General features: G+C 32.1%; 2 protein-coding genes and 1 long non-coding RNA gene across 4 annotated transcripts in view; 1 reads left to right on the top strand and 2 right to left on the bottom strand.

Annotated features, from left to right (window-relative positions):
• Nucleotides 1-526: 526 nt before the first annotated feature.
• Nucleotides 527-20,808, bottom strand: part of LOC121115661 (potassium channel subfamily K member 18) — a 28,800-nt gene continuing 8,518 nt past the window's right edge. Inside the window, exons 2-5 of one of the 2 annotated variants that reach the window (XM_040709759.2) lie at nt 6,285-6,435; nt 5,433-5,664; nt 2,534-2,726; nt 527-900 (exon numbers count right to left, since the gene is read on the bottom strand). In XM_040709759.2, the coding sequence (XP_040565693.1) occupies nt 578-900; nt 2,534-2,726; nt 5,433-5,664; nt 6,285-6,435 (899 nt within the window). In that variant the 3' untranslated portion in view covers nt 527-577. Of the gene's footprint in view, nt 901-2,529; nt 2,727-5,432; nt 5,665-6,284; nt 6,436-20,808 lie in introns of both variants that reach the window. The other variant, XM_040709760.2, reaches the window with a different exon arrangement.
• LOC139905170 (glutamate receptor ionotropic, delta-2-like) lies at nt 13,191-19,363 on the top strand. The gene is made up of 5 exons (XM_071887724.1): nt 13,191-13,466; nt 14,851-15,120; nt 15,198-15,445; nt 15,505-15,810; nt 18,994-19,363. Exons 1-5 carry the CDS (start codon nt 13,202-13,204, stop codon nt 19,240-19,242), a joined length of 1,338 nt encoding a protein of 445 aa, XP_071743825.1. The 5' UTR covers nt 13,191-13,201; the 3' UTR covers nt 19,243-19,363.
• Nucleotides 14,177-15,296, bottom strand: LOC121115663 (uncharacterized). The gene is made up of 3 exons (XR_005863639.2): nt 15,162-15,296; nt 14,732-15,106; nt 14,177-14,592 (listed from the first exon to the last, which is right to left on the bottom strand). It is a non-coding gene; the product is annotated as an uncharacterized lncRNA (long non-coding RNA).

Here is a 20,808-nt window from a genome sequence, read left to right on the forward strand (position 1 = left end):
AACAGCTTAGCTGTCAGGACTTTTATTATATAAGCTGTTAGAAACTGTCAAATGTAAGAAATAAACACAAGTTCCACTCCGTATCTATCCAGAACATATGCAGGAATTATTCCAATGTCGATCCTCAATTATAATAGAACCCAAACAGCAGGATTAGTTTTATCGTGAGTGAGACCTGGGGCAAAGCTATATCTGAATGGCCTGTTTGTTTTTTTTTAATTTTATTTAAAAAAAAAAATAGTAAAAAGGAAATAATTTTTTTTAAATGATATTTTTTAGAAAGCTTTTTATAAAAGTCCAGAGCGGGACCTGGGGTACTTATGCCTAGGGCCCTCCTATTAAATATTGACACTGCCAATAGGGTCTTACACATATAGTTCCTCTTTGTCGGTTATAACAACTTCATACTAAGATTTTCCATCCTCAAAAATGAACAAAACACTGCTCAGGTTGTCAACTTTAAAAAATATTGAATGTGTTGTAGGTCATATTTTCTTCAACACATAGTATTAATACAATAAAAAAATGAGCTATAATATGATATATTTCAACGTATGTTTGATAGTGATAATCTCAGTTAATGATTAAGATTAGTTGGCCGAAGGAGCCCCAGTCTCCTTGCAATCGTTCTTAACTGCATAATAATTTTTTCTTGCATCAAATTAAAACACATAGCAATCAAGGCCATTCCTAGGAGGATGTAAATTGCACCTAGGACTAATTTGGCTTTTCCTTCAGCTTCAGCCTCTAGCTCAGGATCCACATGGTATATGTAATCATTTCCTGGAACAAAGTCTCCAAAACCGATTGTCATAAGAGAAGTGAAACAAAAATAGGCTCCATCCATGTAATCCCAACCCTCCCAAGCCGAGAATAACACAGCTCCAAATATGATGTAACCTATGGAAATAAGATTATAAACGATTAACTAATGGTGATTAATCATTATTTACACAGGGTTGCTGAGATAAATTCGGGCAAAATTCAAAAGAGTCTTTCTAAAATTGTAAACTAGATAGCAAATACGCAATAAAACAATAATGATTTTGCTTGACATTTATGTATTATTTTACTCAATGTGACTGTCCTCAGCATCAATCCCTTTCTCAATCATGGCACTGAAGCCCTTGCAGGCATTCTCCACATCTGTAGCCGAGCTCTTCACCCACGCTGTTGTGGTGTATTGAACAGACCTCCCTCTCCAACTTTTCATAGAAGAAGTAATCCAACAGATTGCATCGGGAGAGTTGGAGGGCCAGGTCTTGGGGGACAAAATTTTTAAAAGTTGGTCCTAATGAACTCTTGTCTGATCTTGGACGTGTGGAAGGGGGCAGAGTCCTGTTGCCACAAGTAGGGTTCAGGTACGTTTGCCTGCACCCATGGAAGCACAGTGGACCTCAAGCACTTCCACATTGACCTTTTCTCCCTTCTTGAAGAAGAATGGTGGCATGCCAATCCCTGTGCTGGGAATGACGACCAAGACCATGATGGAGCTGGAGTTTTTGGACTTGTACACATAGGGGACATTGTCTTTTTACATGGAGAGCCATCTGTTCTTTTCAGAGTTCCTTTTGCATTCAATACTGAATATTATCTTATCCGAGAAAATGATAGTGGGATCTGCATTGGGCGTATTGAACCTAGAGAGCAGAGTCTAGGTTCAGCGGATACAAAAACCCATGAATATCATCCATTCCTACAAAAAGGCTTTTGAATTGACCAAGTCTATTGTGGGATGATAAATATCTGCCATCTGCTCCAGGGGATGCTATTGAGATGAATAAAAAAAAACATCCATCTCAAGTAATGGGTTTGGGATTATTGCTTCGAATGAAAGGAGGATTTAATTGTTGCACTACAATCAAATAAACTATCCGTTTTTTGTCATTTTATCATAACTCCAATTGGAACTTGTGGTATATCACTTGAAAGTAGCTAACACGGGAAATTCAGTGGTATCAACAGTTTTAAAAAATATTTGTCATGATTTTAATTTTTTTTTAAAGATTGATTTCTAGAAAATTGGTTGAAGTTCTACTACAGAGCCATCAGTGTAATTTTAATTTATGTACTTGTTACAAAATTGCTCTGGTTTTCCTTGTATATGTATATGAACAGTTTTCGACCTCCATTACTTCTCCCGTAAATAAAAGTTTCTCTCATTATATAGCATCTGTTGATAGTTACTCACCATAGTTTTAGTCATTTTGGACGGTCAGTTGTTATGTAATAGTCGTTTGATTGAGTTGATCTGAGTATTTTTCTCTAAATGGACAATATTTAGTATACAGTGGTCATTAAATATTTGTATCTTATGTTGTTGAAACTTTGGCGAGAAACTGTCAACAGACGCTAAGTAGATGTGGCTAGCTTTTATTTACGAGTGCTACTTTCTTTACGTCGTGGTCGGAAACTTTTCAGACCATCATCGTATGTTCTATATAATATTATATACAATTCAAATAAAGAATGGTAAAAAAAATAATTCAAAAATCCGCAAAAAATATATGCAACCCTGAAGCTACATACCTACCAATCAAAACTAAAATGCAGGAGGTGACTGGAACTGTAACGAGTCGTATGTCTTCAACTAGTTTGAATTCCACAGTATTTCCACCCATAGCTTTAGGAGAGGATGACTTATTATTCTTAAGAGGGTTAGGTAACTTTCTTTTTTTCTTTTTAGAGCCCTTTCCAAACGATTCCTCAGAGGGATGACCTTGGGCCTGAAAGTTGAAATATTCATACATTAACTGATCACGTTGGTTTTATAAACTTATTTGGTGGACTAATTATACTAATTAACGTTATCGTGTACTAAAAGTACAGTTTTATGTTGTATTTCAACAAATATCTGTTGTTTTAATTGTTTTATACTTTTTATTTGACAATTTATAGATTTATTAAAGAAAAATATATGCTCATCTGATTAACAAAGGTTTAATCAGTAGAATATAAAAAGTCTTATTTTCAATTAATATTTCAATTACCCATAGCTCAAAAACTGTCAATTTGCCCCTTTTATACCCTATATTCATATAATTTGAAAGGAAATAAAATTATTTAGTATTATTATAATAGTGGGTTGTTTGAGTGGATCTGGGGTTATAATTAAAGGAATGGAAAATATTTTACTTCAAATAGGATATGTTTTAAAAGGAAAACTTATGAGAATTAAAAATCTTTAATTTAATAAAAAAAAACAAGGAACTTTATAAATAACTTATATAATTATTTTTCAAAACTATTCGAAAAGAAAATAGAAGAAAAGATGAACAAAATCAACTGTAATTTAAAGAAATTATAAAAAAGATATGTCTCGTGCGAGTTTAAATTCTTAACTATTACATATATGTAATTGATGTGATGCATTTTTGTAGTACAAAATCTTTTTTTTCCATTTGATTTTTGTATTTTATATTAGATTGTTTAAATTAAAGGGTCAAATAATGAAACATGGTTAGAACTAGTGTTGTGTTGGTTCTTATATAGAACTGAGGACTGAAGTCCACTCCAGTCTCACTTTTCGGCTCATTTCTCGGTTTCGAGGCCAAATTATTAAGTTTTTTTTTTTAAATACAGTTAATCACTGGAATACATTGGAGTAGCAGGGAATTCTTGTTTGCCATGCAATATAAAAATTGCCAAAAATCATTTTATATAATATAATATAAATCTCAACACCAGCAAGATATTCAATTTTTTTCCAGCAGAATTCCACAGATACGCCAAACAAATTGGGATTTTACTACAAATTTAGTGATATTTTATCATCAATCTCTCCCAGACATTTCAAAACTTTAAGTTACATCATAAGACAGTATAGAAAACTTTATAAGAAACGGCCATTCTAATTTAAAATGACATGTTTCTACTGTTGACTGTTGAGGAAAAAACAAAAACACTAATATCAATCTAGCTCTTATATAATCAACATTGATTAAATACTTATGTACATAAAACAATTTTCTCACTTCATTTTCATAATTAGAAATTAGAAATTTTTTTTTATTAAATAAAAAAACTTCACAAATAATGATGATAGAGAGCTAAAGTTTAACAAATTACTTAATTTATTAGTTATCCACAATTATGTAACAAAATATGCTGTCAATTTAATTTAGAATCTTTTTTTAAGGATAAATTTTCCTTCCGAAACTTCTCGATGAAGAGAAACCAAAAAAAAAAAAAAATGAAAAATCACTGACTATTAAAATATATACAAAAATGACGTCATATGAGGTTTAAAACTGTATAAAACAAAACTTTTAATGTGTATTTGTATTAAGAATCATAAACCTTTTTTTATTGATTGAAAAAAAAAAATTTGTTATGCTCGTATTATATTGCATTACCGGGTTGTCCATTGAAATATGAATACTTGCTAATTCATAAATTAATGAAGGCTGAGTGATTGAAATTAATTCATATTTCCATATATAAAAGCATACGCAATTAGTTACAAAACTAAACAAACCTGCGCTCTCCAGCTCTAGTACAAGCCGAGAAAATGACACAAGAAAGTGATTGACGAATTGCCTTTCGCCCACTCAAAGAAGTTATGGGACCTCAGGAACCCTATCTACGCCGTCAGCAAGTCTTAAACGTTCGAAAGAAAGAAGGGTCTCAAATTAAGCCTTGAAAAGGCCAAACTGGATCTGGAGGAGTCAAAGATAACATCCCAGACCAATGATCTCAAGTCCATGGGGGATCATACACTAGGTATCTGGGGTTTACACCCCACTGTCGAGAGAGCTATCAAAACAGTGGGTGGAAAGAGCCTTATGAAGGTGGACAGGCCACTTTTGACACCAGCAATGAAAAAAAACCATCTCCTCTTTTGCAAACCTCTTCTGAATTAGTCTTTTGAGTTCCTTTCAACTCTTTTTTTGACAACTTTGGCTCCCGTTTAGCCTTGATGCCAAACCACTCGACTACACCTTTTTGGGCGGATGTTGTGGGTAAGTCTTTGTTGTGTCTGTCATCCAAACACTACGGCCCTCAAAGCCTCTATCACCCAGCACTGGCACGCTATGACAAATATATACACCTGTTTATCGTATTAACTTTGTTGATATTCTATTATTAATTAAAAATTATGTCTTGTTAATGTTTAAAATTCAAAGTTTTTAGATTTTGTATGGACCACTCGGAATATTACCTTATTATAAAAAAAAAAGATATTCTTTAAAAAATTTGTGCAGTGCTTTTGATACATATCTCATTTAACTTATTGGGATTCATAAAACATATCGATATTTCAAGAAAATATTACAAGAATCGATGGATGAGGACTGATTGCAAGGAAATAGAGATATTAGGATTGATAGGAACGGCCCTAAAACTGGAATGGACCGAATAAAGAAGTACCAATACAACACGGCTTGGAACCACTGTGCTAGGATAGTAAATTCATTTAAGAGTTTACTTACCATACCCTCGTTCTCTTGAATGCGAATGATAACATCCGGAAATTCATTCTCAATTTCATCATCCGGGGAAATGGACGTCAACGTTGCATTGGTTGTAGATGAGTTGCTCACTTTAGATCTTGAACTGGACCTTTTACTAGTCTTGTCGTCTCCACCAAGGCTTGATACTTCTACGAGAGAGGAAGGAAGAGGTCCTTTGCCCACGTAGTCATGTGGGGATGGCTTACTACACCTAAAAACTCAAATTCTGAAATCAATCTAGGTTTTCTTTGAAGTAATACTTATAATTATGCCTTTTAATATGAGGGGGTCACTTGCACCTGTAAAATGTAAACCACAGGCTGCTTTTAAAGATAAACTGACTTGAAAAAAATAACCATACAATCTGTTAGTTTTTTTTCAACTTACATAGTTTGAAAGCTTCAGATATATAAAAACATACCCTTTATAATAGAAATAGAAAATATTAAAAAGAATGGACCTTATTTATATAATAAAGTTACTGTAAAAATAGAATAATAAATTTTAAAAAAAACACAATTTTATGAAATATGGTCACAATTGATGAAAAAAGTATTTAAAAAGGCAAGTGATCATTCTAAAAATAAATAAAACTAATTTAGTCTAAAAAAGTGTAATTCGATAAATAACAATTTAAATTACACTAAAAAAGCTACTCAAAATATTATATTTTTTCTTTTTAAAAAAGGTTTTTGTAAAAAAAGGACAAAATATTTAATTCTATAAAAAAAGTAAAAATTTGAAAAAAGGAAATAAATAAAAGAAGCGCGTATATTTCCCGCTACCCCATGCCCTGCCAACGCAAAGGTAGTTATTGTATTTAAGAATCACCTGCAAAATTTGGAATAAGTGTATTTAAAGCTTGTTCCAAGTATATGTCCAATGTTGTTCATATATAACAACATTAATGGAATGCCAATGAGAGCATAGAAAATGGTGGCGATTTTTCCAACGTCCGTCTTTGGAGTTAGGTTTCCATAGCCTATGAATGAGTGAAATATTTAGCCATCTTAACTTTTGTAAGGGTTCATTTGGTTATAATTTTCAATGTGTGTTTTCCTCACACTTCGTCTAGTCTTGATCGTCACATTTCGTCTCGTCTAGTCTTCGTATTATCTTATTTTGTTCCAACATATGTCTTCAAAAAGGGGGTTTTATTTTGTTTTATTTTATTTTTTTGAAAAATATATTTGTACAGAGTGGAGACCCAAAACTAGCAGTAGCTAAATTACAAAAAACATGATTTTTATGGAACAAAAAACAGAAAAATCAAAAACATTTTCCAAATCTTTAAACATTAAATTTAGCAATATTTTTTGTTCAATATGTACTCTTTTACAACCAATAACAGCCTCGGCACGCCGGAGTTAGATTAACAGCTCTTGATGATGCCGTATCAACGACGTACCAAATTCTCATGATGGATGAAAGCCCAGTGAGTTGAAGAGGGTCACATAAGATTAAGGCAGAAGTCAGCTATATTGTTACTGCATAATTTTTGGCTGTGCTTAACTGTAATGGAGTTTTTTATGTTGTATGTAGTCCGGATAGAGACCTAAACCGTCTCTTTAGCTTTTTTGCCACTGAAACCGCCGCTTTATTTATATTTCAGCTATTGTTTGGTTCCATAATGAAGCATTAAGATTAAGGATAACAGGGATAAAATTGTAAATAAATTCTACTGTAAGTTTTTGGTCACCACTCCTTAAATACACGTTTCATAAAATTTACCCCTGGCGAAAGCTGCCAGTCATTAATTAAAGAATTTAAATTTGATCATATTTGAATATATATAAACATATAGTTATCAGTTTTAAAAGGATCCAACAGTGCATTTGCTTTTGTGGTGAATTTGAACTATCCTTCAATGTACTTTTGAATGCAATTTAAATAACACCTCATATTTTCTTAAATAGTTTAACATTTTACGCTTTTTAGAAAAAGGACTTGACTCAACCAACAGAATAAAACAAAGATGTCTAGTGGATCACTAACATTTAATCAATTTCATCTCCATTGGAGACCTCTTCAGAAATAATAATATCCTAAAAATATTACATTCCCAAACTTTCACATAAAATAAAATTATGGAAATTTCAAACTGCAAATTATATATTAACAATATACACACTAATATAAAAATTAAAAAATACTAGAATATTTCCCGTGTACAGACTTGGAACATCAAATAAAAAAGTGAAATAAAAAAAACAACAACGAAACTTTGTTACAGAATAATTCATGTGCGTCCAATTCAATGTCCATTCATTCCAGTGAGTGTCTTTGACTGCACATGATTTATCTCCACTTTCCTCGTACCAAAATCATTTGTTCTATATCACCATAGGATCTTATAGGGCAAATATTTTACAAAAAAATTTACGGTTTTGTTTTCCTTTGTTTCAAAAATATGAATTTTGCTGATAGAATTGATCGATTGCTACACTTAAATTACAGTAATCATGGATACATCTATAATATTCATAAATAAGCATATCGTTACACAATTTTGTTATGAATAAGAAAAAAATATTTTAATTAAAGATTTGAATTGTATTCAAATACAGGTTGGGGTGCAACTATATACTTTGTTTGGCCATCATGAAATCTTGCCTTCAACTCAAACAAGAAAGAATGTCGAAAAAAATAGTTAAAATTTATAAACACTTAGATAAAGTAAACAAGTATTGTGCACTTTGTTTTAAAATGAGGGCATGACGCCATTTTGAAATAAAGTAATCAATGTGACGTTAAAAATATATAAATTTAATTTAAAAAGGCCTGATTTTTTAATCAATAGATTATTTTTCATTAAAATATATATATACATATTCACACTTAGGAGAACAATATTTATTAAATAAGGCCAACTTGTCTGAGCATCTCTTTAAATTAATTAAAACGTTCAAATTAGATATTAATCAATTACAAGTAGTAGTACTCGGCATTGTCGTGAGTAATCAGATGTCGACTAAAGGACAAATTTTGTTCTTATAATATAAAAGATAACTCCTCGAATAATTATAAATGTTGCTACCGTTTATAATGGGCAATTTCGAATGATGTAACTCAATACTTAGATGTTCTCTCCGCAAGAATGAAATATTAGTAATAAAAGCTGAAGAAAATAATAATATGACTTTATGACTGATAAGTAAAGAAGGGATGTGTGTAAAGAAAAAACTGTGTTTACAGATTAGGAAATAAAAAGAGTTTTTGATTCTTTTTTATTCATGAATTAATCAGTTGTGGGTGTGTTAACATTTCCCTCTAAAAGAAAAATTTACTCAATTTTGGGTGGAAATTGTTTTAAAAATGCAGGATAAAATAAATATATATAAATTTAAATGCAATTATAATATTTCCCCTACTCTAATTATACTTAACATGTTGAAGGTTCCTTCTTTATGGCAGTAATTCATTCAAAATATTATAACAATCAGCTGATATTAACATAGGTATTAATTCAGTAATACCATAAGTCACGCTCTAATAACAAAAAAATTGTATCTATTGTTGAGATTGGGAAACCTTTAGTCTCTCGAGCACTAGTTGCCTTAGCCTTAGCTATACAGGTTCGATGCAAAACACTAGTCTGAAATTATCTGAGAAATAGCAAGGTAACCATACGAATGATCTCTCACAGGTGCTTTGAATGTAGCTTCGAGGGGATGTACAGGGTGCACTGTATATAGCGTTCCCTGCTCTATATCACATGCCTATTTTTTAATATAATAATTAACAAAGTAATTATATTGTGATTATTATTTTTTCATTCAAAGTATTGAGTAACAACATGTGAATGTGCTGATAAAAAACGTAGAGTAACACAGAGAGGGCGGTCTTCTTCGGGAGTTATGTTTTATATTTAAAAAAATAGTTTTTTAATAGACGCTTAATTAATCCTGGAAATGCCAGATACTACCTCTAGTACATTTGTAAAGAGGAGCATGGATCATAAATCCTTGTCCGTTTTATTTCCCTTTTCTCATTATATATTCAGTTTCTATTTAAATGACTACCTTGTTCTTTCCTGGATTATCCCATGAAATAATGTACAAAAAATTAAAAATCTCATTATTTTTATGTACATATAAATCAATGACATTCAAAAATATTTGATCGAGCGTGTAAAAGGCTTACAAACCAACTACAACAATATATCTCTATAAAATATGTTAACCTCCCTACTATAGATTATTTCTTGAATGATAAATTGAGTTCATATAATATGAGCAAAATATGGATGATAATTAATTATCTTGTATAATAAATGGACGGTTCAACAATCAGTATTGACAATTTTGTAAATTAATAAGTAATTAGATGAATCTATATAATAAACAACCAAATCATAATAAATTTGAATTGCTCGGGATAAGTCACGAGCATTAATATTGGGCTTACACTTTTAAATTTCTAAGAAAAAACCTGGTATTCTGGAGTTTTACAAGTCACTCATAGAAAACATTTTATTCCCCAAAAAATGTAATTCAAAGGAAAACAATAACCTACTACCTTGTAAATCTGTAGCATTTTTTAGCCTGTCGTATTTTTGTTGTGGGGAGGGTTTCCTCATTTTCTAAGATTTTTATCACTAATGATGAAAATCCAATGTATTTTTGTAGCTTGCCTGTTTTTTGGTATTGGTAATCTACAGAATGAATTTTCTTTTGCTTAGCAGTTGTCATTATTATTTAATTCCTGAGTAGGGAACATCCTTCCTTATATAGATTCAATTCTATGTAAAACATTTTTGTGTACTCATAAAAGACGGTGGCTGGAAAAGTGTTATGGGGACTCGATTCCAAAAATCGAATTAAAAAAAAACAATTTTGAAAGAAAAAAACCCCGAGTAGGTCATATTTTATTTTAATATAACTGTTTTTCTCAACAAAGTGGCTGTTGTAACTTGAGACTGTACAATAGACCTCTTCAAATTTTAATTTTTTCCCCAAACCTCTTAAAATTTGATCTTTCCCGTTTTTAAAGGTCTATAGAAACTAAATATACCAGTCATTTGGATTTTGGACTGCGGGTATGCCTGCTGCATACACCTTCAAAATTGATGGTGGCTCTAAAAAAAGGCAAAAAGAACGTGATTGTTTGTTTTCTTTTGACTATAGCTTCGCAATGGCTTATTGTATGTATAGCATTGATATGCGTACCAAATCAAAGCCAATAAACTGTGCTTCAATTTGTATAAATATATTATTAACCCTTTTTGTAGCGCATGAGCACATTTTACCCTGGATATAAAAAAATGCTTGTTTAAAAATAAACTTTTAAGGGATCTCTACCAAAATATTGATTATTAATGAGGGATAGCAAACTCTTGAGAAACTTTCTTGGTAAATATTGCCCTGTTAATAGTCTTGCTCTACTCGTCTCAGATGATCCACAGTAAAAGTAAGGGAAATTGTTTGGTGTTCCTTTCATAACAGTTTTCACCGAACTTCAACCATGCAAGGCTACATTTTACTTTTTGGAAATATGGAACCTGAAAAGCAACGTTTTCGTCTTAGGATATTACACAACAGCTAGCATCAAAAACAGTACAGCAAAACTAATTGAAGACAAAATTGGGCGATAAGTTTTTGACTTCGCTTGCAGACATCATATATCAGAGGTGTTAATTGGAAGAGCATAGGAGGCTATTTTTTAGAAAGAATCAGGGTACGGACAAACAATGTTTGGTAAATTAAAAGAAATTTGGTCAATGTTAGATAAGGAAACTCCAATAATTTTAGCCAATATTGAAAAAGATTTGGACGCCATGAAGAAAAAATCAGTTAATGCCATAAATAATTTTCTAGAGAAGACATCTCAAAGGGCAGACGTCACAAAAGTAGCAGTGTTGTACCTGATTATTCTCAGTAAGAAACCTAGTTAAGGTATTGATTAGACCAAGCCTGGTGGTATTCATCAAGCCCGTTGGATAACCAATAATATATACAATGAAATTATTAATTTTTTCAAATAGACTAAAATACCAAAAGGACACCATCATTAAACTAGAGAGAATAAATAAATTCCTGGCTTTATGTTATAAAACGCACTGGATAACAGCAAAATCTGCCACCAAAGCTCCTATCCAAGATTTACAAATTGATTAAGAAGTTGCTTCACTACGAACATGGTGATAATGAACTTGCAATCTCTGCTCTGAAATAAATGAGAAATCACAGTTGTTATCTGTTTCAGAAATTAGTAACAATCACGGTATTAAGTTCACTTGAGAGCATTGTAACGCATATAAAAACAAAGCTGGGAATCGAGGTAACAAAAACTGAACAGCTAGAGCGTTATAAAAAAGTTAAGGCCGTTTTTCCAGTAAAAGTGAGCAATGAGGGTGATGAAAGAGTCGTAAAACTCATGAGTGACTTTGCAACTAGGATTACCACCGACCAAGAGAAAAAAAAACTGTTAACTGCATTGTGGAATAGCTCAGAAATAAATAAATATAAGAATCAATGAATTTCTAGTATGTCCTTTTGTATTGCTTTTAAGTAGAGAGTTATTAGCTTTGATCAAGGGGAAAATGAACTTTTTGCATTTTATTATATTTTTGCATAAATATATATTTTAAGATAATAATAAATAAGAAGAATACCTAAAAAGTCAGGGAAAAATAAAAAAAACATAATTCTGGGGTAAAAGTTACCACAAGGCACAAATTTAATTAAATGCGTGAGTCCTAAACTCTAACAATTACATCAAATAAGGCCTAAATTCCTTGCAAACCTTTCACAAGGTAAACAGACTCAGGTTTGGTCAACTCCTTCATTATGTTAACACCCCCCTCCCCCATATTAAGGAATGTTAGCTTTTTACAAGAAAATTTAATTTAACTTTTCGATATTTTTTCCAAAAAATTTAATTTTTTATGATATCATAATATTATTTTTGTAGTTTTTCTACCAAAAATTTAATATTCAAAGTTTTGTTTCAAAAAATTTATAAAATAAATTTAAAATTTGTCATTGTTTTATGAACAGCTGTTGATTTTTAAAGTTCTTATTTTTCAAAAATTTAGTTTAAAAAAGAAAACAAAATCTCCTCCCAATATATATATACAATCCTGCGGACGCCTTTGGAAGCTGCTACATTGTCTACATGTTAGGTTCTGATGTAGCTGATGTTTTGCTTATTCACAGTGGCATATATGGTGATTCTTTTTTATCAGGCAAGGAGAAAACTTTTTCCAAATTGGTGTTAACTATGAGAAAATTTAAAATTCTTCTTTCTTCTTTCCAATCGTAGAGAATTGACGATCGACTACACAGAAATTTATGTCCTTACAAGATATTGAGTGAGATTTGTTGATATATATTTCGTTGTATAGGTTTTTGAAGCAAATTTTACAAAACGTCGGGATAGCTAGACTGATCTTCATTGAAATCTTCTTTAATTTGACATGGTTACCATATACATTATCGGTTTCTCTTTTTGTAACAAAACCGGCAAGTCATATGACTCTTACAATAATTATTTATGTGAAGAGAAATTGCTTTCATATCTAGTCTGTTCTAAACAAGGAACTGATCAAACTTTCATTCAGTTTAGTAAATTCATTTTCATTATTTGAAACTGGAGAAAGATTGATTAAATATGTAGAAAAATTTAATTAACTTTTTTCCAAGAAGAAAACTTAGAGCAACAATTAAAAGTTTTGCAAATTATATTTATCATTCTTCCATATTTAATTTCTTCTTTTTCAAAACATGAAAAAGCAACGATGAGTCAAAATGCTAAGCTTCATTGGATCACATCACTTTTTCATTCTGTTCCTCTTGGGGATGATACAATTGAATAAAGTATTAAGCAGTGAGTATGATAACACAACTCTAGCCCCAAAAAGATTTCTCAAAGTTGCTGCTGAGCACTGGTCACCCTTTTTTGAAATAACTGAGGACTCTAATGGAAATTTGAGCTACTCTGGAATCATGTGGTCAGCTCTTAACTTCTTCGCCTCTGCTATGAACTTTGAATATGAAATCCTAAGACCGTCAGGTAATCGATTCAACTTTTGTTTCTCTTTCGTCTGACTAAAAGCAAAATTAATTCTTCTTTACGAAATAAAGACAAGATAAAACAATATTTTTTCTGTTGTTTGGTGAAACAAACCAAATATGACAAAGCAAACTGTTCCGTCTTATTGTCTTGTACAGGTGTGAAAAAAGGTCACATAATATACGTTTGATTTTAACTTACACTCTATTATAATATAACTTTTTTTGTACTTACATGAGATTAATATCTCGGCGCCCACAGCTATTTTCTAGGATATTCTCTAGCGGTAGGTATGATTTCGTTAGATATTAATAAAAAAATACAGTTTTTAATTGAATGCATAGTTGCATTTATGCTTGATACAAATATTTGTATACCCATAATTTACCTTTTGGTAAAAATACGGACAAAACGAAGATTGGAATAAATTTGACAACACTAAACCTGATGAAATGAAGTCGAGACGAAGACGTGCCAAAACAAATAGAAGACGAAAAAATATGTCGCAAAATTAAGACAAGAGGACATATGAAGAAATTGAAACAGACAAAGACGTGACACAACGATATAAGACAAAATATGGAGAAACGAGATCAATAATCTATAGAAAAAGTCGATAACTTAATTATGCCGTAATAATAGGAAAGAAAACAGTAATTCTTAGCTGAGTTTATTGTAATGACGTCATTGGAGTATATATATTTTTAATTTTATTATTATCAGGATACATATTGGTTAAAAAAATATTTGTGTCTCATAAATATTTATATTCTTTTTAATATTCTTGTAATTGGTCAGATGGAATAACAATGATAAATTACAAATGGACATTATAATATTACAATTCTCCATCTGACCTGATTATCAATAGTCACGTTTTTACTTTTGTTGTATCTGATAAATTACTCAAGTGCTTTTTTTAATGACTATTATTTTTCAATAAAAAAATTATTGTTTGGAGTGGGGCCTTAGAAAGTTGAAGAGTCAGGGCATTAGGTGGGATGTCAATTTTTGTTTAATGACGTGGTGGCTCAGCAGGGTTTGGTGTCCATTCCAATTTAGTTCATCATAATATGTTTCGGGATGTCATTATTGGCTTTTTTTGTAGTGAGCGTAGAAACCACACCTGAGAGAATATCATATAAAATATGAGATACAACCTAGCTAATGATATTAAATAACTGTAAATATAGTGCTCCTTGCAGTTTTCTGAATAGGAAGGAATAAATAAGAAGTGTCATAATTTTTATTTTATTTTAACTTACGCTCACTTTAATTTAGCCAATATTCACATCCGTAAGTAGCGTTTAAATGAGCGAGTTCACTCATACAACTATAGCATCGTTAAACTAAACAGCACTAATGAAGACAAAAACATTTTCAGATGGGCAATGGGGCGTAGGGGATGAAAATGGAGAATGGAATGGAATGTTGGGTATGGTCAAAAGAAACGAAGTTGACTTTGCCCTTGGACCATTTGGTGTCATTTATGAACGAGAGCAGGCCTGTGATTTTACAGTTCCTATTGTCATTGACTATTGGGCTGCCGTAGTACCCATACAACCCTATCGAAATAATTGGACAATTTTTAAACCATTTGGATTATCACTATGGCTCAGTCTTGCACTCACGACCCTGCTCTACACAACCATTTGTAAGTTAAGTATTTTTATTATTATCTTAAAAAAGGCTTACCCATAAGAAGCAACTACATTGTTTCTTACATTTTAGTGATCATCAGTGATATTACTTTCTTTGGTCGTCGAATTGGACATAAACATGTTCCAAAAATTATATCCTTCACCTACAGAAATATTCTTGGCGAATCCTCGGAATGGGCACCAGATAAGTTTATCTATCAAAGAATCTTCTCAGCTGTATGGATGTTATCTCTCATTATCATTGCAAAGAGCTATTCAGGGACCCTTGCATCCCTTCTCGCTGTACCAAACATTCCGATTCCAATTAATTCTGTTCAAGTATGTCTGGTGAAAAAAAGAGTACATTTGTTTTAATATAGCATGTTGGGATTCTGTAGGACTTGGTGAATCAGGATGAATTGCCTTGGATCATTGAAAAAGGATCCATCCTGGATCAACTCGGTCAAATGGCCGCTCAGGACACAACTTTTTACAAATTATATGATGGAGCAAAAGAAAGGGGTATTATTGGAGCTAATTGTGTTCAAAAAAGAAAGGAAATCAGAAATGGACTTTTTGGATCTGTCTGTGAGCGAACCTCTATCGATAAATTGATATCTGATGACTTTTCAGGGACGGGAGAATGTAAATTATATGTTGGAGAAATTAACTTATTTGCCACATCATTTGCTATGGCGTTCCAAGTAATCACCTATCAATTTTTTTTATGAGGAAGGGTCTTTTTGTACTGATTAACTATATAGAGCTGTAAATATTAGCTTCATACTGGTGTCTGTAAAATAAGAAAAATAAAATAATAGCATTATTTGAGAATAAGGTACCTGCCAAATCATATTGCTATTTATGTATTGTGCACACCGGTATGTAGTATTTATTACCAGCTCTATTAATATCCTAGCAGGAAATGTATAAGAGGGATTTTTCAACCCCAGTTGGAAAATCAAAATAAATAAGACACTCTTTATGTTGACACACCACACATAGCTAGTCAAAGAATACTCTATACGTGGACCGTGCACTATTTCCCCCCACACCCCCTTTATATTTTTAGACCAACTACAGATGATTTTCTGTTTTTTCTATTGGTAGAATAGTTAAGAAATGACAGAGCCTTCGTTGAAGGAGGCCTTCATGGCTTCAACATTGGGGTGACATATACTACAGGCCCTACTCTCGATGTGCAGCTAGAAAGAAAAGTTGAGGGCATCCAGCCAGTGGCTACATAATCTTGTCCTAGAATGCAATGATGTTAGCAAAGAAGGTCTGAGTAATTTTTGCACTGGAGTGGGGGCTCCATCTTGCTGTAAGAAAACGTTGCCATTGGGGAAGTTTACTCATACCCAGGGGAGCAGGTTGCTCTTGAAAACGTCAATGTGTATGGGTGCTGTGAGCCTGTCATCCTTCCAGAACTTAATTAGTGCGCCATAATACTGGTGGATGCAGCAATGCCTATCGCCACGGATGATGCAGGGTGTTTTGTGGTGGTCCTCGTTCAAAAGTTCTCATTGATTTCCCTGAACCCGTTATAATGGTCATTATGGCAATTGTAGACGGGATAAATGTCAAAAGTATTCTTGTATGAGAAGAGGATAATATACCTGGCTCCGCACTCTTCATGTTGTTGAGAAGTCCCTGCCACGTTGAAAAAGATCCAACTTCATAGTGTCTGTGAGGAAGGGCCTCTCCATCCTCGCCAGGGAATTTCCATCCAACTTTGGTACATTCTTGAACACGGCTTTGTTACTGACGTTGAGATTCTAGGTATGGGGCCCATATACTTAGATGGGTCCCTTTTGATGGCGTCCTTGAGGGTATTTACATTAATGATGTGTTTTTTCCGGAGCCCTCCTTGCTCTCTACGGTGTCGGTAGGATCCTCCTCTTCTTAACAATTTGGATGGTCTTAAGATCAGTTCCCGTCTACCTGGCCACCTATATTGGAGTGTGATCCACACGAAGAATAGTTGATGTCCTACTCATTTAATCGCTCTGGGATGACATTTCTTGTCCGATTTAACAGTTTAAAAAGTAGCAGGTAGTTGAGATACATGGTTAGCAATACATACAATTACTGACACTTCTAATTTCCTCTCAAATCAATATAATTAAAGTCTATAAGGCTCATGTTTCAACTTGGAATATATATTTTAGCTTGCGCAAGTTCCATTAGAGCAATTGTTTGATGAATGTCTCTAAGAATTAAAATAATTAACAGTTATTCCTATGACATAAAGTAAATAGAAAAAAAAAAATAATAATTCCTTAAGAAAGTCATTATACAACTGTTTTAATTCAATGATCTCTAAAAAATAAACGCACTTATCTTGTTCAACTTCAGGGGGAAAGGAAAATAAAAAAGAGTGCATGCTCTATAGAGTACTTCTTGACTAGAGTTGAGGCTAGGTCCTACAAATTCTTGATTTCGACGGAAAAATCTAATTTTGGTAGTTTGTATGAATCTTAAGAACATATTGTATGGGCAAGGTACAAATCCTCGGGAACTTTAGAAAAAGTGAACAAAAATTATAAATTCACATTTTTGGGTTTTTGAATCTGTCTAATTACTCTTTTCGCAAAAAGTCTTGAAATTTTCGAATAGATATGAATAGAAAACTAAAAAAAAGTAAAAGCTTCCCTTAAAATAGTTTTATATAAATTAAAAACTATAAACATATTTATTTGCGCACTCCAAATGAAGTAAATATTGACAGTTATTGAATTTATACTTTTTTCGTATTAAATGGTATTTACATATATTTAAACGAAATTACATGGATGTGTTTGTTACGTCCTATTCTAGGGTGGCTCTGATGGTCAAAATATTGACGCTATATTCTAAGGCTCTTCAACTTTGGGATATGGTTGTAAATTTCTCAATATGTTTGAGAATTTCTAAACACTTATGAAACGTAAAATAATTTAAAATTTTAGGACTCCCAAGAAGAGAAGTGTGCACTAAATAATGGCCCATTTATAAAAAACTTTAAATTTTTCGTACTAAATAACGTAATTGAACGTAGCTTAATAGACAACACGTTCAGGAGAAATTATTCTCCTGAACTCAGTATGTGTAGGTTCACGCCCGGTTGTTCCTAGAGAAGGAAATATAGTTTAAGTATATCGACTCCAAAAAAGATTCCTATGTCAGATGGAGTAAATATAATAACTAAATGTTTACTTATACTCAATCGGTACTCCATACGAGCAATTAAAGGAACATTAAAAAATATCTTTTTGGCCGGGAAAAAAATATAATACTGAAACATATATACCAGTGAAGCTATTTAAATTAAAGGTCATTATGCTTAGAGACAAAGTTGATATTGCAACTTTAAAGTATTTGAAACAATTGGAGATATCCTATTTTTTAGCCTATTTTGTCTACATTTAATGGAAAACATTAAAAATATTAATTAAAGTCAAAAATATTTTGCACAAGGAAATTTTATTATTCGGGAGACAAAAAGAAATTTTGCGACAAGTCGAAAGAAAAAAATGATTTTTAAGTGCCACCCTAGCCCAAAAAAGTACCATCAAAAATTTAACTTTCCTTAAAGACAAAGTTGGGGCAACAGCTTCAGACTAACTAACACATAATCAATTAATAATCTGTAAATGGGAGTGCAATCTTTTTTTTAATTCCTTTTTTTGACCAACTAGAGGCTACTATTTTGAATTTTTGGTTATAAAAAAACAACAACAACTCTGATGTGCAAAAAACATTTATAACACGATTGTTTGATACAATTTACTCTTTCTTATCACAACTATTTCACTAATAGAAAAATATATAGAATTGCCTTTAGTTGGTCGTAAAATACATAAATAATAAGTGAACTGTTCCATTACTTAAACATTTTTTTAAAGGAAGGAAGTCAATTACTCCCTGAAATGAATGAATGGATCCTCAATATTCTTCAAAAGGGTCTCTACTCCAAATGGTCTTTGCAAAGCATGCCCAATAAAACAAGTTGCAATGGAATGGAGGCTATCAGGAGCTCAATGGGTAAAAATGATCTTACTCAAACATTGACTGAGACTTTTGGACTGTTTCTTATACTTTTCATCGGGCTTGGACTCTCAACTCTCACCTTTATCATTGAGAAAATTTGTTGAAACCAGACATTCCTCCGTCTATTGGTTTTCTTCTTTATCTTTATAAATATTTTATCAATTTGAATTTGTTAGTAGATTTAGTTATTATATTTTAGAATAAATAACTTAGAAAGACTAGCTATATATTTTTTGTACTAAAATAATATATCAAACAATGATCTACAGGGTGAAGATACTCATGGGGCCCGGCTAACAGACTCTGCACAACGTTATTGAAAGTGGAGGGACTAAAAATTATAATTTGAAAGAGAGGAAAAAACAAAATAAACCATGCTATTTGTAAGTTGACTATAGATAGATCTTTCATTTGTCCGGCATTTGTTTGTACATCCTCTCCAGAGCAATTTTGGGATTTTTTTTTTAGAAAGTCATTTGGATTTTTATGGGTTAAGTCGATTTTAAGAATGCAAAAAGATGATTTGTTCATACAAAAGAAGCGGTTGTCCGGCCTAATAATATATTTATCAAAAATAACTGAATTATTTTTTTAATTGGTGGCTTCAGTTGTGTGTATCTCGCGTCCTTTGAGTTTTGTTGGTTTATGCTAATGTGCCTTGAAAGATAACATTTATTACTAAAATACTTTTATTAATAAATTTGTGGGTGTTTGAGTCAGTATTATTTGAGCGCGCGTCAAAGATGGACACCAGCAAAAAAAAAAAACTTCACGCAAGCCAAGGAGCATAAAATATGAATATTATTGTTGTTCTTAATACTGCGTCAGCTAATCATTCACAATTTTGATTTAGTCTATTATGTTCTGGAAATTTTGATGTCAAAGAAGCATTCCGCTCTGGAACCACAACGGTAAAAAATATAATCGAAATCTTCCAACGTCATATAAGCACTGTTTTTTAAGCTCATTATTTTTACTACATTTAAAATTATATAATAATATAGAATATGCATTTTCTGTAAAAAAATAAATAAACTAAAAGACAATTTAAAAATAAAGAGGGCAATTGTGACATCTTCAATGAAAGAAACCCATCTCCTCCGTCGCAAGGCTCTTTTGAACCCTTTTTTGACACTTTTGTCCATGCTAGCTCCCTGACGCAAGCACTTCAACGACACTTTTTGGGTGTATGTCGAGGGGATGGCTTGCAGTACCCGTCATCCAAACACATAGGGTCTCAATGTATATGTGAGCCAGAACTGGGATAACATGACAAATGACTACATTTGCTGTGGGTGGTAGGCCTTCTACAGCCACCTGGAAACCATCTTGCTGCTAAGGGACGCTACAATATTAATGATTAAGAGAGCTCTGACTCACATATATTTATACTATTAATTTTTTTGAAATTATTTTTCTTTAATAAATTATATCCTGTAGATTTTTTAAAATTAAAGTTTTCATATTTTAATGGACCACACGGTATATTAAATTTGTAAAATATTAAAAAGCCATGGTGTCCCTGCACCTTCTGTTGCGTGGCTTTGGTGAAACAATGAACCCGTTGCAATAGTTTAAATCATTGAAGTTGATATAGAAATGAAGAAAACTAAACTAAGAAATATATTTTAGAAGAATTAATAACGCGTCCTCTCAAGGTATTGAATCAT

The sequence above is a fragment of the Lepeophtheirus salmonis genome, chromosome 4 (genome assembly GCF_016086655.4).
Source record: "Lepeophtheirus salmonis chromosome 4, UVic_Lsal_1.4, whole genome shotgun sequence".
NCBI lineage: Eukaryota > Metazoa > Arthropoda > Copepoda > Siphonostomatoida > Caligidae > Lepeophtheirus > Lepeophtheirus salmonis.

Bases quoted from the DNA above. Each gene is read 5' to 3' on its own strand.
- LOC139905170 (XM_071887724.1), top strand. From the start codon at position 13,202: ATGCTAAGCTTCATTGGATCACATCACTTTTTCATTCTGTTCCTCTTG. The intron at 15,446-15,504 runs GTATGTCTGGTG...GGGATTCTGTAG, and splicing joins TTCCAATTAATTCTGTTCAA to GACTTGGTGAATCAGGATGA. The intron at 15,811-18,993 runs GTAATCACCTAT...ATTTTTTTAAAG, and splicing joins CATTTGCTATGGCGTTCCAA to GAAGGAAGTCAATTACTCCC.